This window comes from Salmo salar, chromosome ssa09 (genome assembly GCF_905237065.1).
Source record: "Salmo salar chromosome ssa09, Ssal_v3.1, whole genome shotgun sequence".
Lineage (NCBI taxonomy): Eukaryota > Metazoa > Chordata > Actinopteri > Salmoniformes > Salmonidae > Salmo > Salmo salar.
In genome coordinates this window covers 157,107,009-157,122,490 of record NC_059450.1, presented here as the reverse complement: position 1 = coordinate 157,122,490, position 15,482 = coordinate 157,107,009, and the positions used below count along the sequence as shown (strand labels likewise).

At 46.1% G+C, this 15,482-nt stretch overlaps 1 protein-coding gene across 1 annotated transcript in view; it reads right to left on the bottom strand.

The window, feature by feature from the left end:
* Positions 1-1,622: 1,622 nt before the first annotated feature.
* bckdha (branched chain keto acid dehydrogenase E1 subunit alpha) overlaps positions 1,623-15,482 on the bottom strand; it is a 35,491-nt gene continuing 21,631 nt past the window's right edge. Inside the window, exons 7-8 of the mRNA XM_014215532.2 lie at positions 12,381-12,522; positions 1,623-1,981 (exon numbers count right to left, since the gene is read on the bottom strand). Of these exons, the coding sequence (XP_014071007.1) occupies positions 1,639-1,981; positions 12,381-12,522 (485 nt within the window). The 3' untranslated portion in view covers positions 1,623-1,638. The remainder of the gene's footprint in view (positions 1,982-12,380; positions 12,523-15,482) is intronic.

Genomic DNA, 15,482 nt, shown 5'->3' with positions numbered 1-15,482 from the left:
TAACCTAATAACCTTTTGAGAAAGGAGGAGTCCTAGGTACGCATGACAACACCACTTATAGGTAGCTGGTTACGTCATTTTCAGTCTTATTTCACTCATGTATGACTAACCAGTGAGCAAAACTGGTTTTAATGCCTTTTGGCTCATTGGGGTGGACTCCTATAGACTGATAAAGAGTCATGAAGATTATTCAACTACTCAGTTGTTGAGCGAACAGGAAAATCTTAACACAGGTGTTTTGTTTAAATACGCTCTGCCTACTAGAATCGACCTCTCCCCTGGGACACCCAGATGCTGTTATAGCCCTGGACTAGCTCACGGCCTCACCTTATCAAGGGCTTGGTAATCATGTCTGTTTGTTAGCTCTGGAATAGTTAAGATAGGCTGATAAAGGCTGGGTGTCGCCAGAATACCAGAAAGTACATTCTAGCCTGGTCAGAATACCAGAAAGTGAATTCTAGCCTGGTCAGAATACCAGAACTATAACTCTATGCAGAACAGTAGAATACAAAGTGTACAGCAACAGTCCCATCTAACCCTCTCTCCTCTCCTCTCGACCCTGCTCCAGCCTAGGCCACATTCAACATGACACAATGTTGCGGAACGTTCAGATAGAAATATTTTATATAGAACAAACATGCCTCTCTGACATGAAGCAAAAGGATTCGAGTCAGTTCTATTTGTGACATTTCTACCTGCAACACTGTACAGTGTTTCCATGCAGACTGAGTGTACACACCAAATGGCACCCTATTCCATATAGACTGCACTACTTCTGTCCAGAGCCTAGAGTAGGGAATAGGGTGCCATCTAGAGTAGGGAATAGGGTGCCATCTAGAGTAGGGAATAGGGTGCCATCTAGAGTAGGGAATAGGGTGCCATCTAGAGTAGGGAATAGGGTGCCATCTAGAGTAGGGAATAGGGTGCCATCTAGAGTAGGGAATAGGGTGCCATCTAGAGTAGGGAATAGGGTGCCATCTAGAGTAGGGAATAGGGTGCCATCTAGAGTAGGGAATAGGGTGCCATCTAGAGTAGGGAATAGGGTGCCATCTAGAGTAGGGAATAGGGTGCCATCTAGAGTAGGGAATAGGGTGCCATCTAGAGTAGGGAATAGGGTTCCATCTAGAGTAGGGAATAGAGTGCCATCTAGAGTAGGGAATAGGGTGCCATCTAGAGTAGGGAATAGGGTGCCATCTAGAGTAGGGAATAGGGTGCCATCTAGAGTAGGGAATAGGGTGCCATCTAGAGTAGGGAATAGGGTGCCATCTAGAGTAGGGAATAGGGTGCCATCTAGAGTAGGGAATAGGGTGCCATCTAGAGTAGGGAATAGGGTGCCATCTAGAGTAGGAAATAGGGTGCCATCTAGAGTAGGGAATAGGGTGCCATCTAGAGTAGGGAATAGGGTGCCATCTAGAGTAGGGAATAGGGTGCCATCTAGAGTAGGGAATAGGGTGCCATCTAGAGTAGGGAATTGGTAACCATGTGGTACTCTGCCAGAACCGAAAGGCAATACTATAATACCAGCAGGACCAACGAGTAACCCAGCTAACTAGCCAGCTAACTAGCCAGCTAACTAGCCAGCTAACTAGCCAGCTAACTAGCCAGCCGGCTAACTCATTTGATCCTGCTTTGTAGTGTTTACTTGGCGTAAGCATCCAGGGGGTAGTGCTCTTTATACTGCTGGATGTGTCTCCACATGGCTTCCTTCTGCTTGACCAGGTTAGGGGTCATCTCTTCATACACGTCAGAGAACATCAAATCAGGGTGGGGTTTGTGTCTCTTCTCAGCCTTCTCAAAAGCTTCCATCACCATCTTACGGCTCTGTTTCCTCCAGCTCCTCTCGTCTTCCTCGGACCACCAGGAGCGGGCCGTCATGTAGTGACGCAGCCGAGAGATTGGGTGGTCCTGTTTGTCCCAGTAGTTCACCTCATCTACGGAACGGTAGGCCGAGCTGTCGTCACTGGTGCTGTGGTGCCCAATCCTGAGGGGATAGGACGGAAGGAGAATGTCAGTGGGAAAGGGTTAGGGTCAGGTAAATGTTTCCATCGAACACGCCTTCTGGTCCTTGAATGCTGCTGATTTTATGGTTTCAGTTCAACTACTATTGTATTCAACACATAACACATTCATCAGAACACGTGGAGGAGAGGACAGTGTCTTGGCAGGTCTAGTTAAAACGGTATTAATCTCACGCTGGTCAGCCGAAAGGTAGCGATAGGTAGTGTACAGGTAGCGATAGGTAGTCTATAGGTAGTGATAGGTAGTATACAGGTAGCGATAGGTAGTGTACAGGTAGCGATAGGTAGTCTACAGGTAGCGATAGGTAGTCTACAGGTAGCGATAGGTAGTCTACAGGTAGCGATAGGTAGTGTACAGGTAGCGATAGGTAGTATACAGGTAGCGATAGGTAGTATACAGGTAGCGATAGGTAGTCTACAGGTAGCGATAGGTAGTCTACAGGTAGCGATAGGTAGTGTACAGGTAGCGATAGGTAGTGTACAGGTAGCGATAGGTAGTGTACAGGTAGCGATAGGTAGTGTACAGGTAGCGATAGGTAGTGTACAGGTAGCGACAGGTAGTGTACAGGTAGCGACAGGTAGTGTGCAGGTAGCGACAGGTAGTGTACAGGTAGCGATAGGTAGTGTACAGGTAGCGATAGGTAGTGTACAGGTAGCGATAGGTAGTGTACAGGTAGCGATAGGTAGTGTACAGGTAGCGATAGGTAGTGTACAGGTAGCGATAGGTAGTGTACAGGTACAGATAGGTAGTGATAGGTAGTCTACAGGTAGTGATAGGTAGTGTACAGGTAGTGTACAGGTAGTGATAGGTAGTGTACAGGTAGTGTACAGGTAGTGTACAGGTAGTGATAGGTAGTGTACAGGTAGTGATAGGTAGTGTACAGGTAGTGATAGGTAGTGTACAGGTAGTGTACAGGTAGTGATAGGTAGTGTACAGGTAGTGATAGGTAGTGTACAGGTAGTGTACAGGTAGTGACAGGTAGTGTACAGGTAGCGATAGGTAGTGTACAGGTAGTGATAGGTAGTGTACAGGTAGTGATAGGTAGTGTACAGGTAGTGATAGGTAGTGTACAGGTACAGATAGGTAGTGATAGGTAGTCTACAGGTAGTGTACAGGTAGTCTACAGGTAGTGTACAGGTAGTGATAGGTAGTGTACAGGTAGTGATAGGTAGTGATAGGTAGTGTACAGGTAGTGTACAGGTAGTGATAGGTAGTGTACAGGTAGTGTAAGGTAGTCTACAGGTAGTGTACAGGTAGTGATAGGTAGTGTACAGGTAGTGATAGGTAGCGACAGGTAGTGTACAGGTAGCGATAGGTAGTGTACAGGTAGCGATAGGTAGTATACAGGTAGCGATAGGTAGTCTACAGGTAGCGATAGGTAGTCTACAGGTAGCGATAGGTAGTGTACAGGTAGCGATAGGTAGTGTACAGGTAGCGATAGGTAGTGTACAGGTAGCGATAGGTAGTGTACAGGTAGCGATAGGTAGTGTACAGGTAGCGATAGGTAGTGTACAGGTAGCGACAGGTAGTGTGCAGGTAGCGACAGGTAGTGTACAGGTAGCGATAGGTAGTGTACAGGTAGCGATAGGTAGTGTACAGGTAGCGATAGGTAGTGTACAGGTAGCGATAGGTAGTGTACAGGTAGCGATAGGTAGTGTACAGGTAGTGATAGGTAGTGTACAGGTACAGATAGGTAGTGATAGGTAGTCTACAGGTAGTGATAGGTAGTGTACAGGTAGTGTACAGGTAGTGATAGGTAGTGTACAGGTAGTGATAGGTAGTGTACAGGTAGTGTACAGGTAGTGATAGGTAGTGTACAGGTAGTGATAGGTAGTGACAGGTAGTGTACAGGTAGCGATAGGTAGTGTACAGGTAGTGATAGGTAGTGTACAGGTAGTGATAGGTAGTGTACAGGTAGTGATAGGTAGTGTACAGGTACAGATAGGTAGTGTAAGGTAGTGATAGGTAGTCTACAGGTAGTGTACAGGTAGTCTACAGGTAGTGTACAGGTAGTGATAGGTAGTGTACAGGTAGTGATAGGTAGTGTACAGGTAGTGATAGGTAGTGTACAGGTAGTGATAGGTAGTGTAAGGTAGTCTACAGGTAGTGTACAGGTAGTGATAGGTAGTGACAGGTAGTGTACAGGTAGCGATAGGTAGTGTACAGGTAGCGATAGGTAGTGTACAGGTAGTGATAGGTAGTGTACAGGTAGTGATAGGTAGTGTACAGGTACAGATAGGTAGTGATAGGTAGTCTACAGGTAGTGTACAGGTAGTCTACAGGTAGTGTACAGGTAGTGATAGGTAGTGTACAGGTAGTGATAGGTAGTGTACAGGTAGTGATAGGTAGTGTACAGGTAGTGTACAGGGAGTGATAGGTAGTGTACAGGTAGTGTAAGGTAGTGTAAGGTAGTCTACAGGTAGTGTACAGGTAGTGATAGGTAGTGTACAGGTAGTGATAGGTAGCGACAGGTAGTGTACAGGTAGCGATAGGTAGTGTACAGGTAGCGATAGGTAGTGTACAGGTAGCGATAGGTAGTCTACAGGTAGCGATAGGTAGTCTACAGGTAGCGATAGGTAGTGTACAGGTAGCGATAGGTAGTGTACAGGTAGCGATAGGTAGTGTACAGGTAGTCGATAGGTAGTGTACAGGTAGCGATAGGTAGTGTACAGGTAGCGATAGGTAGTGTACAGGTAGCGACAGGTAGTGTACAGGTAGCGACAGGTAGTGTACAGGTAGCGATAGGTAGTGTACAGGTAGCGATAGGTAGTGTACAGGTAGCGATAGGTAGTGTACAGGTAGCGATAGGTAGTGTACAGGTAGCGATAGGTAGTGTACAGGTAGCGATAGGTAGTGTACAGGTAGCGATAGGTAGTGTACAGGTAGCGATAGGTAGTATACAGGTAGCGATAGGTAGTATACAGGTAGCGATAGGTGGTCTACAGGTAGCGATAGGTAGTCTACAGGTAGCGATGGGTGGTGTACAGGTAGCGATGGTAGTGTACAGGTAGCGATAGGTAGTGTACAGGTGGCGATAGGTAGTGTACAGGTAGCGATAGGTAGTGTACAGGTAGCGACAGGTAGTGTACAGGTGGCGACAGGGTAGTGTGCAGGTAGCGACAGGTAGTGTACAGGTAGCGATAGGTAGTGTACAGGTAGCGATAGGTAGTGTACAGGTAGCGATAGGTAGTGTACAGGTAGCGATAGGTAGTGTACAGGTAGCGATAGGTAGTGTACAGGTAGCGATAGGTAGTGTACAGGTACAGATAGGTAGTGATAGGTAGTCTACAGGTAGTGATAGGTAGTGTACAGGTAGTGTACAGGTAGTGATAGGTAGTGTACAGGTAGTGTACAGGGTAGTGTACAGGTAGTGATAGGTAGTGTACAGGTAGTGATAGGTAGTGTACAGGTAGTGATAGGTAGTGTACAGGTAGTGTACAGGTAGTGATAGGTAGTGTACGGGTAGTGATAGGTGGTGTACAGGTAGTGTACAGGTAGTGACAGGTGGTGTACAGGTAGCGATGGGTAGTGTACAGGTAGTGATAGGTAGTGTACAGGTAGTGATAGGTAGTGTACAGGTAGTGATAGGTAGTGTACAGGTACAGATAGGTAGTGATAGGTAGTCTACAGGTAGTGTACAGGTAGTCTACAGGTAGTGTACAGGTAGTGATAGGTAGTGTACAGGTAGTGATAGGTAGTGATGGGTGGTGTACAGGTAGTGTACAGGTAGTGATAGGTAGTGTACAGGTAGTGTAAGGTGAGTCTACAGGTAGTGTACAGGTAGTGATAGGTAGTGTACAGGTAGTGATAGGTAGCGACAGGTAGTGTACAGGTAGCGATAGGTAGTGTACAGGTAGCGATAGGTAGTATACAGGTAGCGATAGGGTAGTCTACAGGTAGCGATAGGTAGTCTACAGGTAGCGATAGGGTAGTGTACAGGTAGCGATAGGTAGTGTACAGGTAGCGATGGGTAGTGTACAGGTAGCGATAGGTGGTGTACAGGTAGCGATAGGTAGTGTACAGGTAGCGATGGGTAGTGTACAGGTAGCGACAGGTAGTGTGCAGGGTAGCGACAGGTAGTGTACAGGTAGCGATAGGTAGTGTACAGGTAGCGATAGGTAGTGTACAGGTAGCGATAGGTAGTGTACAGGTAGCGATAGGTAGTGTACAGGTAGCGATAGGTAGTGTACAGGTAGTGATAGGTAGTGTACAGGTACAGATAGGTAGTGATAGGTAGTCTACAGGTAGTGATAGGTAGTGTACAGGTGGTGTACAGGTAGTGATAGGTAGTGTACAGGTAGTGATAGGTAGTGTACAGGTAGTGTACAGGTAGTGATAGGTAGTGTACAGGTAGTGATAGGTAGTGACAGGTAGTGTACAGGTAGCGATAGGTAGTGTACAGGTAGTGATAGGTAGTGTACAGGTAGTGATAGGGTAGTGTACAGGTAGTGATAGGTAGTGTACAGGTACAGATAGGTAGTGTACAGGTGGTGATAGGTAGTCTACAGGTAGTGTACAGGTAGTCTACAGGTAGTGTACAGGTAGTGATGGGTAGTGTACAGGTAGTGATAGGTAGTGTACAGGTAGTGATGGGTGGTGTACAGGTAGTGATAGGTGGTGTAGGTAGTCTACAGGTAGTGTACAGGTAGTGATAGGTAGTGACAGGTAGTGTACAGGTAGCGATAGGTAGTGTACAGGTAGCGATAGGTAGTGTACAGGTAGTGATAGGTAGTGTACAGGTAGTGATAGGTAGTGTACAGGTACAGATAGGTAGTGATGGGTAGTCTACAGGTAGTGTACAGGTAGTCTACAGGTAGTGTACAGGTAGTGATAGGTAGTGTACAGGTAGTGATAGGTAGTGTACAGGTAGTGATAGGTAGTGTACAGGTAGTGTACAGGGAGTGATAGGTAGTGTACAGGTAGTGTAAGGTAGTGTAAGGTAGTCTACAGGTAGTGTACAGGTAGTGATAGGTAGTGTACAGGTAGTGATAGGTGGCGACAGGTAGTGTACAGGTAGCGATAGGGTGGTGTACAGGTAGCGATGGGTAGTGTACAGGTAGCGATAGGTAGTCTACAGGTAGCGATGGTAGTCTACAGGTAGCGATAGGTAGTGTACAGGTAGCGATAGGGTAGTGTACAGGTAGCGATAGGGAGTGTACAGGTAGCGATAGGTAGTGTACAGGTAGCGATAGGTAGTGTACAGGTAGCGATGGGTGGTGTACAGGTAGCGACAGGTAGTGTGCAGGTAGCGACAGGTAGTGTACAGGTAGCGATAGGTAGTGTACAGGTAGCGATAGGGTAGTGTACAGGTAGCGATAGGTAGTGTACAGGTAGCGATAGGTAGTGTACAGGTAGCGATAGGTAGTGTACAGGTAGTGATGGTAGTGTACAGGTACAGATAGGTAGTGATAGGTAGTCTACAGGTAGTGATAGGTAGTGTACAGGTAGTGTACAGGTAGTGATAGGTGGTGTACAGGTAGTGATGGGTAGTGTACAGGTAGTGATAGGTAGTGTACAGGTAGTGATAGGTGGTGTACAGGTAGTGATAGGTAGTGTACAGGTAGTGATAGGTAGTGTACAGGTAGTGTACAGGTAGTGATAGGTAGTGTACAGGTAGTGATAGGTAGTGACAGGTAGTGTACAGGTAGCGATGGGTAGTGTACAGGTAGTGATAGGTGGTGTACAGGTAGTGATAGGTGGTGTACAGGTAGTGATAGGTAGTGTACAGGTAGTGATAGGTAGTGTACAGGTACAGATAGGTAGTGTAAGGTAGTGATAGGTAGTCTACAGGTAGTGTACAGGTAGTCTACAGGTAGTGTACAGGTAGTGATAGGTAGTGTACAGGTAGTGATAGGTAGTGTACAGGTAGTGATAGGTAGTGTACAGGTAGTGATAGGTAGTGTAAGGTAGTCTACAGGTAGTGTACAGGTAGTGATAGGTAGTGTACAGGTAGTGATAGGTAGCGACAGGTAGTGTACAGGTAGCGATAGGTAGTGTACAGGTAGCGATAGGTAGTGTACAGGTAGCGATAGGTAGTGTACAGGTAGCGATAGGTAGTGTACAGGTAGTGATAGGTAGTGTACAGGTAGTGATAGGTAGTGTACAGGTAGTGATAGGTAGTGTACATGTAGTGATAGGTAGTGTACAGGTAGTGATAGGTAGTGTACATGTAGTGATAGGTAGTGTACAGGTAGTGATAGGTAGTGTACAGGTACAGACAGGTAGTGATAGGTAGTGTACAGGTAGTGTACAGGTAGTGATAGGTAGTGTACAGGTACAGACAGGCAGTGATAGGTAGTGATAGGTAGTGTACAGGTAGTGTGAAGGTAGTGATAGGTAGTCTACAGGTAGTGACAGGTAGCGATAGGTAGTGTACAGGTAGTGATAGGTAGTGTACAGGTAGTGATAGGTAGTATACAGGTAGTGTACAGGTAGTGATAGGTAGTATACAGGTAGTGATAGGTAGTGTACAGGTAGTGATAGGTAGTGTACAGGTAGTGATAGGTAGTGTACAGGTAGTGATAGGTAGTCTACAGGTAGCGATAGGTAGTGTACAGGTAGCGATAGGTAGTGTACAGGTAGTGATAGGTAGTGTACAGGTAGTGATAGGTAGTCTACAGGTAGCGATAGGTAGTGTACAGGTAGTGATAGGTAGTGTACAGGTAGTGATAGGTAGTGTACAGGTAGTGATAGGTAGTGATAGGTATTGTACAGGTAGTGTACAGGTAGTATACAGGTAGTGATAGGTAGTATACAGGTAGTGATAGGTAGTATACAGGTAGTGATAGGTAGTGTACAGGTAGTGATAGGTAGTCTACAGGTAGTGATAGGTAGTGATAGGTATTGTACAGGTAGTGTACAGGTAGTATACAGGTAGTGATAGGTAGTGTACAGGTAGTGATAGGTAGTCTACAGGTAGCGATAGGTAGTGTACAGGTAGCGATAGGTAGTGTACAGGTAGCGATAGGTAGTGTACAGGTAGCGATAGGTAGTGTACAGGTAGTCTACAGGTAGTCTACAGGTAGCGATAGGTAGCGATAGGTAGTGTACAGGTAGTGATAGGTAGTCTACAGGTAGTCTACAGGTAGTGTACAGGTAGCGATAGGTAGTGTACAGGTAGCGATAGGTAGTGTACAGGTAGCGATAGGTAGTGTACAGGTAGCGATAGGTAGTGTACAGGTAGCGATAGGTAGTGTACAGGTAGCGATAGGTAGTGTACAGGTAGTGATAGGTAGTGTACAGGTAGTGATAGGTAGTGTACAGGTAGTGATAGGTAGTGTACAGGTACAGATAGGTAGTGATAGGTAGTCTACAGGTAGTGTACAGGTAGTGATAGGTAGTGTACAGGTAGTCTACAGGTAGTGTACAGGTAGCGACAGGTAGTGTGCAGGTAGCGATAGGTAGTGTACAGGTAGCGATAGGTAGTGTACAGGTAGTGATAGGTAGTGTACAGGTAGTGATAGGTAGTGTACAGGTAGCGATAGGTAGTGTACAGGTAGTGATAGGTAGTGTACAGGTAGTGATAGGTAGTGTACAGGTAGTGTACAGGTAGTGATAGGTAGTGTACAGGTAGTGATAGGTAGTGTACAGGTAGTGTACAGGTAGTGATAGGTAGTGTACAGGTAGTGATAGGTAGTGTACAGGTAGTGTACAGGTAGTGACAGGTAGTGTACAGGTAGCGATAGGTAGTGTACAGGTAGTGATAGGTAGTGACAGGTAGTGTACAGGTAGCGATAGGTAGTGTACAGGTAGTGATAGGTAGTGTACGGGTAGTGATGGGTGGTGTACAGGTAGTGATAGGTAGTGTACAGGTAGTGATAGGTAGTGATGGGTAGTCTACAGGTAGTGTACAGGGTAGTCTACAGGTAGTGTACAGGTAGTGATAGGTAGTGTACAGGTAGTGATAGGTAGTGTACAGGTAGTGATAGGTAGTGTACAGGTAGTGATAGGTAGTGTAAGGTAGTCTACAGGTAGTGTACAGGTAGTGATAGGTAGCGACAGGTAGTGTACAGGTAGCGATAGGTAGTGTACAGGTAGCGATAGGTAGTGTACAGGTAGCGATAGGTAGTGTACAGGTAGCGATAGGTAGTGTACAGGTAGTGATAGGTAGTGTACAGGTAGTGATAGGTAGTGTACAGGTAGTGATAGGTAGTGTACAGGTAGTGATAGGTAGTGTACAGGTACAGACAGGTAGTGATAGGTAGTGTACAGGTAGTGTACAGGTAGTGATAGGTAGTGTACAGGTACAGACAGGCAGTGATAGGTAGTGATAGGTAGTCTACAGGTAGTGTACAGGTAGTGATAGGTAGTCTACAGGTAGTGACAGGTAGCGATAGGTAGTGTACAGGTAGTGATAGGTAGTGTACAGGTAGTGATAGGTAGTATACAGGTAGTGTACAGGTAGTGATAGGTAGTATACAGGTAGTGATAGGTAGTGTACAGGTAGTGATAGGTAGTGTACAGGTAGTGATAGGTATTGTACAGGTAGTGTACAGGTAGTATACAGGTAGTGATAGGTAGTATACAGGTAGTGATAGGTAGTATACAGGTAGTGATAGGTAGTGTACAGGTAGTGATAGGTAGTGATAGGTATTGTACAGGTAGTGTACAGGTAGTATACAGGTAGTGATAGGTAGTGTACAGGTAGTGATAGGTAGTCTACAGGTAGCGATAGGTAGTGTACAGGTAGCGATAGGTAGTGTACAGGTAGCGATAGGTAGTGTACAGGTAGTCTACAGGTAGTCTACAGGTAGCGATAGGTAGCGATAGGTAGTGTACAGGTAGTGATAGGTAGTCTACAGGTAGTCTACAGGTAGTGTACAGGTAGCGACAGGTAGTGTACAGGTAGCGATAGGTAGTGTACAGGTAGCGATAGGTAGTGTACAGGTAGCGATAGGTAGTGTACAGGTAGCGATAGGTAGTGTACAGGTAGCGATAGGGTAGTGTACAGGTAGCGATAGGGTAGTGTACAGGTAGTGATAGGTAGTGTACAGGTAGTGATAGGTGGTGTACAGGTAGTGATAGGTAGTGTACAGGTACAGATAGGTAGTGATAGGTAGTCTACAGGTAGTGTACAGGTAGTGATAGGTAGTGTACAGGTAGTGATAGGTAGTGTACAGGTAGTGATAGGTAGTGTACAGGTAGTGTACAGGTAGTGATAGGTAGTGTACAGGTAGTGATAGGTAGTGTACAGGTAGTGATAGGTAGTGTACAGGTAGTGATAGGTAGTGTACAGGTAGTCTACAGGTAGTGTACAGGTAGCGACAGGTAGTGTGCAGGTAGCGATAGGTAGTGTACAGGTAGCGATAGGTAGTGTACAGGTAGTGATAGGTAGTGTACAGGTAGTGATAGGTAGTGTACAGGTAGTGATAGGTAGTGTACAGGTAGTGATAGGTAGTGTACAGGTAGTAATAGGTAGTGTACAGGTAGTGATAGGTAGTGTACAGGTAGTGTACAGGTAGTGTACAGGTACAGACAGGCAGTGATAGGTAGTCTACAGGTAGTGATAGGTAGTGTACAGGTAGTGTACAGGTAGTGATAGGTAGTCTACAGGTAGTGATAGGTAGTATACAGGTAGTGATAGGTAGTATACAGGTAGTGATAGGTAGTCTACAGGTAGTGTACAGGTAGTGATAGGTAGTGATAGGTATTGTACAGGTAGTGTACAGGTAGTATACAGGTAGTCATAGGTAGTCTACAGGTAGCGATAGGTAGTGTACAGGTAGCGATAGGTAGTGTACAGGTAGCGATAGGTAGTGTACAGGTAGCGATAGGTAGTGTACAGGTAGCGATAGGTAGTGTACAGGTAGTGATAGGTAGTGTACAGGTAGTGTACAGGTAGTGTACAGGTAGTGATAGGTATTGTACAGGTAGTGTACAGGTAGTGTACAGGTAGCCATAGGTAGTCTACAGGTAGCGATAGGTAGTGTACAGGTAGTGATAGGTAGTGTACAGGTAGCGATAGGTAGTGTACAGGTAGCGATAGGTAGTGTACAGGTAGCGATAGGTAGTGTACAGGTAGTGATAGGTAGTGTACAGGTGCTGATGGGTAGTGTACAGGTAGTGATAGGTAGTGTACAGGTAGTGTACAGGTAGTGATAGGTAGTGATAGGTAGTGATAGGTAGTGTACAGGTGCTGATGGGTAGTGTACAGGTAGTGATAGGTAGTGTACAGGTACAGACAGGTAGTGTACAGGTACAGACAGGTAGTGTACAGGTACAGACAGGTAGTGTACAGGTACAGACAGGTAGTGTACAGGTAGTGTACAGGTACAGACAGGTAGTGTACAGGTACAGACAGGTAGTGTACAGGTACAGACAGGTACAGACAGGTAGTGTACAGGTACAGACAGGTAGTGTACCTGTAGGTCATGGCCTCGATGAGGAAGGGCTGGTTCTCGGCCACGGCCCTACGGCGAGCTTCCTTGGTAGCGTTGTACACAGCGAACACATCGTTACCGTCCACTCTGATGGACATCATACCGTAGCCTGGACCGCGGGCGGCTGGGAGGACCAGAACAACACAGTATTGGTTCACTGTACACAACATGACACACAGATACTCATAACTGGAAAGAAAATCATCAACAAACAGTAAACCTTTCTCCATTTAGCAGACTCTCTGATCCACTACAGTAGGGAGTCATTTAGCAGACTCTCTGATCCACTACAGTAGGGAGTCATTTAGCAGACTCTCTGATCCACTACAGTAGGGAGTCATTTAGCAGACTCTCTGATCCACTACAGTAGTGAGTCATTTAGCAGACTCTCTGATCCACTACAGTGGGGAGTCATTTAGCAGACTCTCTGATCCACTACAGTAGGGAGTCATTTAGCAGACTCTCTGATCCACTACAGTAGGGAGTCATTTAGCAGACTCTCTGATCCACTACAGTGGGGAGTCATTTAGCAGACTCTCTGATCCACTACAGTAGGGAGTCATTTAGCAGACTCTCTGATCCACTACAGTAGGGAGTCATTTAGCAGACTCTCTGATCCACTACAGTAGGGAGTCATTTAGCAGACTCTCTGATCCACTACAGTAGGGAGTCATTTAGCAGACTCTCTGATCCACTACAGTGGGGAGTCATTTAGCAGACTCTCTGATCCACTACAGTAGGGAGTCATTTAGCAGACTCTCTGATCCACTACAGTAGGGAGTCATTTAGCAGACTCTCTGATCCACTACAGTAGGGAGTCATTTAGCAGACTCTCTGATCCACTACAGTAGGGGAGTCATTTAGCAGACTCTCTGATCCACTACAGTAGGGGAGTCATTTAGCAGACTCTCTGATCCACTACAGTGGGGAGTCATTTAGCAGACTCTCTGATCCACTACAGTAGGGAGTCATTTAGCAGACTCTCTGATCCAGAACCACTACAGTGGGGAGTCATTTAGCAGACTCTCTGATCCAGAGCCACTACAGTAGGGAGTCATTTAGCAGACTCTCTGATCCACTACAGTAGGGAGTCATTTAGCAGACTCTCTGATCCACTACAGTAGGGAGTCATTTAGCAGACTCTCTGATCCACTACAGTAGGGAGTCATTTAGCAGACTCTCTGATCCACTACAGTAGGGAGTCATTTAGCAGACTCTCTGATCCACTACAGTAGGGAGTCATTTAGCAGACTCTCTGATCCACTACAGTGGGGAGCCATTTAGCAGACTCTCTGATCCACTACAGTAGGGAGTCATTTAGCAGACTCTCTGATCCACTACAGTAGGGAGTCATTTAGCAGACTCTCTGATCCAGAACCACTACAGTGGGGAGTCATTTAGCAGACTCTCTGATCCACTACAGTGGGGAGTCATTTAGCAGACTCTCTGATCCACTACAGTAGGGAGTCATTTAGCAGACTCTCTGATCCACTACAGTGGGGAGCCATTTAGCAGACTCTCTGATCCACTACAGTAGGGAGTCATTTAGCAGACTCTCTGATCCACTACAGTAGTGAGTCATTTAGCAGACTCTCTGATCCACTACAGTGGGGAGTCATTTTGCAGACTCTCTGATCCACTACAGTAGTGAGTCATTTAGCAGACTCTCTGATCCACTACAGTAGAGAGTCATTTAGCAGACTCTCTGATCCACTACAGTGGGGAGTCATTTAGCAGACTCTCTGATCCACTACAGTAGTGAGTCATTTAGCAGACTCTCTGATCCAGAGCCACTACAGTAGGGAGTCATTTAGCAGACTCTCTGATCCACTACAGTAGGGAGTCATTTAGCAGACTCTCTGATCCACTACAGTGGGGAGCCATTTAGCAGACTCTCTGATCCACTACAGTAGGGAGTCATTTAGCAGACTCTCTGATCCACTACAGTAGGGAGTCATTTAGCAGACTCTCTGATCCACTACAGTGGGGAGTCATTTAGCAGACTCTCTGATCCACTACAGTGGGGAGTCATTTAGCAGACTCTCTGATCCACTACAGTGGGGAGTCATTTAGCAGACTCTCTGATCCACTACAGTAGGGAGTCATTTAGCAGACTCTCTGATCCACTACAGTAGGGAGCCATTTAGCAGACTCTCTGATCCACTACAGTAGGGAGTCATTTAGCAGACTCTCTGATCCACTACAGTAGGGAGTCATTTAGCAGACTCTCTGATCCACTACAGTAGTGAGTCATTTAGCAGACTCTCTGATCCACTACAGTGGGGAGTCATTTAGCAGACTCTCTGATCCACTACAGTAGGGAGCCATTTAGCAGACTCTCTGATCCACTATAGTAGGGAGTCATTTAGCAGACTCTCTGATCCAGAACCACTACAGTAGGGAGTCATTTAGCAGACTCTCTGATCCACTACAGTAGGGAGTCATTTAGCAGACTCTCTGATCCACTACAGTGGGGAGCCATTTAGCAGACTCTCTGATCCACTACAGTAGGGAGCCATTTAGCAGACTCTCTGATCCACTACAGTAGTGAGTCATTTAGCAGACTCTCTGATCCACTACAGTGGGGAGTCATTTAGCAGACTCTCTGATCCACTACAGTAGGGAGTCATTTAGCAGACTCTCTGATCCACTACAGTAGGGAGTCATTTAGCAGACTCTCTGATCCACTACAGTAGTGAGTCATTTAGCAGACTCTCTGATCCAGAACCACTTACAATAAGACAACCACATATTACAGTAAAACCTTCTTCAGACATCGAATATCTTGTCGTCTCTGTGTCTGTTTTGTACTAGACCTCAGGAAGACTAGCTGTTGTTCAAGTTAAACAACATGCTGCCTGGAACACAAACAGAACAACGTGCTGCCTGGAACACAAACAGAACAACGTGCTGCCTGGAACACAAACAGAACAACGTGCTGCCTGGAACACAAACAGAACAACGTGCTGCCTGGAACACAAACAGAACAACATGCTGCCTGGAACACAAACAGAACAACGTGCTGCCTGGAACACAAACAGAACAACATGCTGCCTGGAACACAAACAGAACAACGTGCTGCCT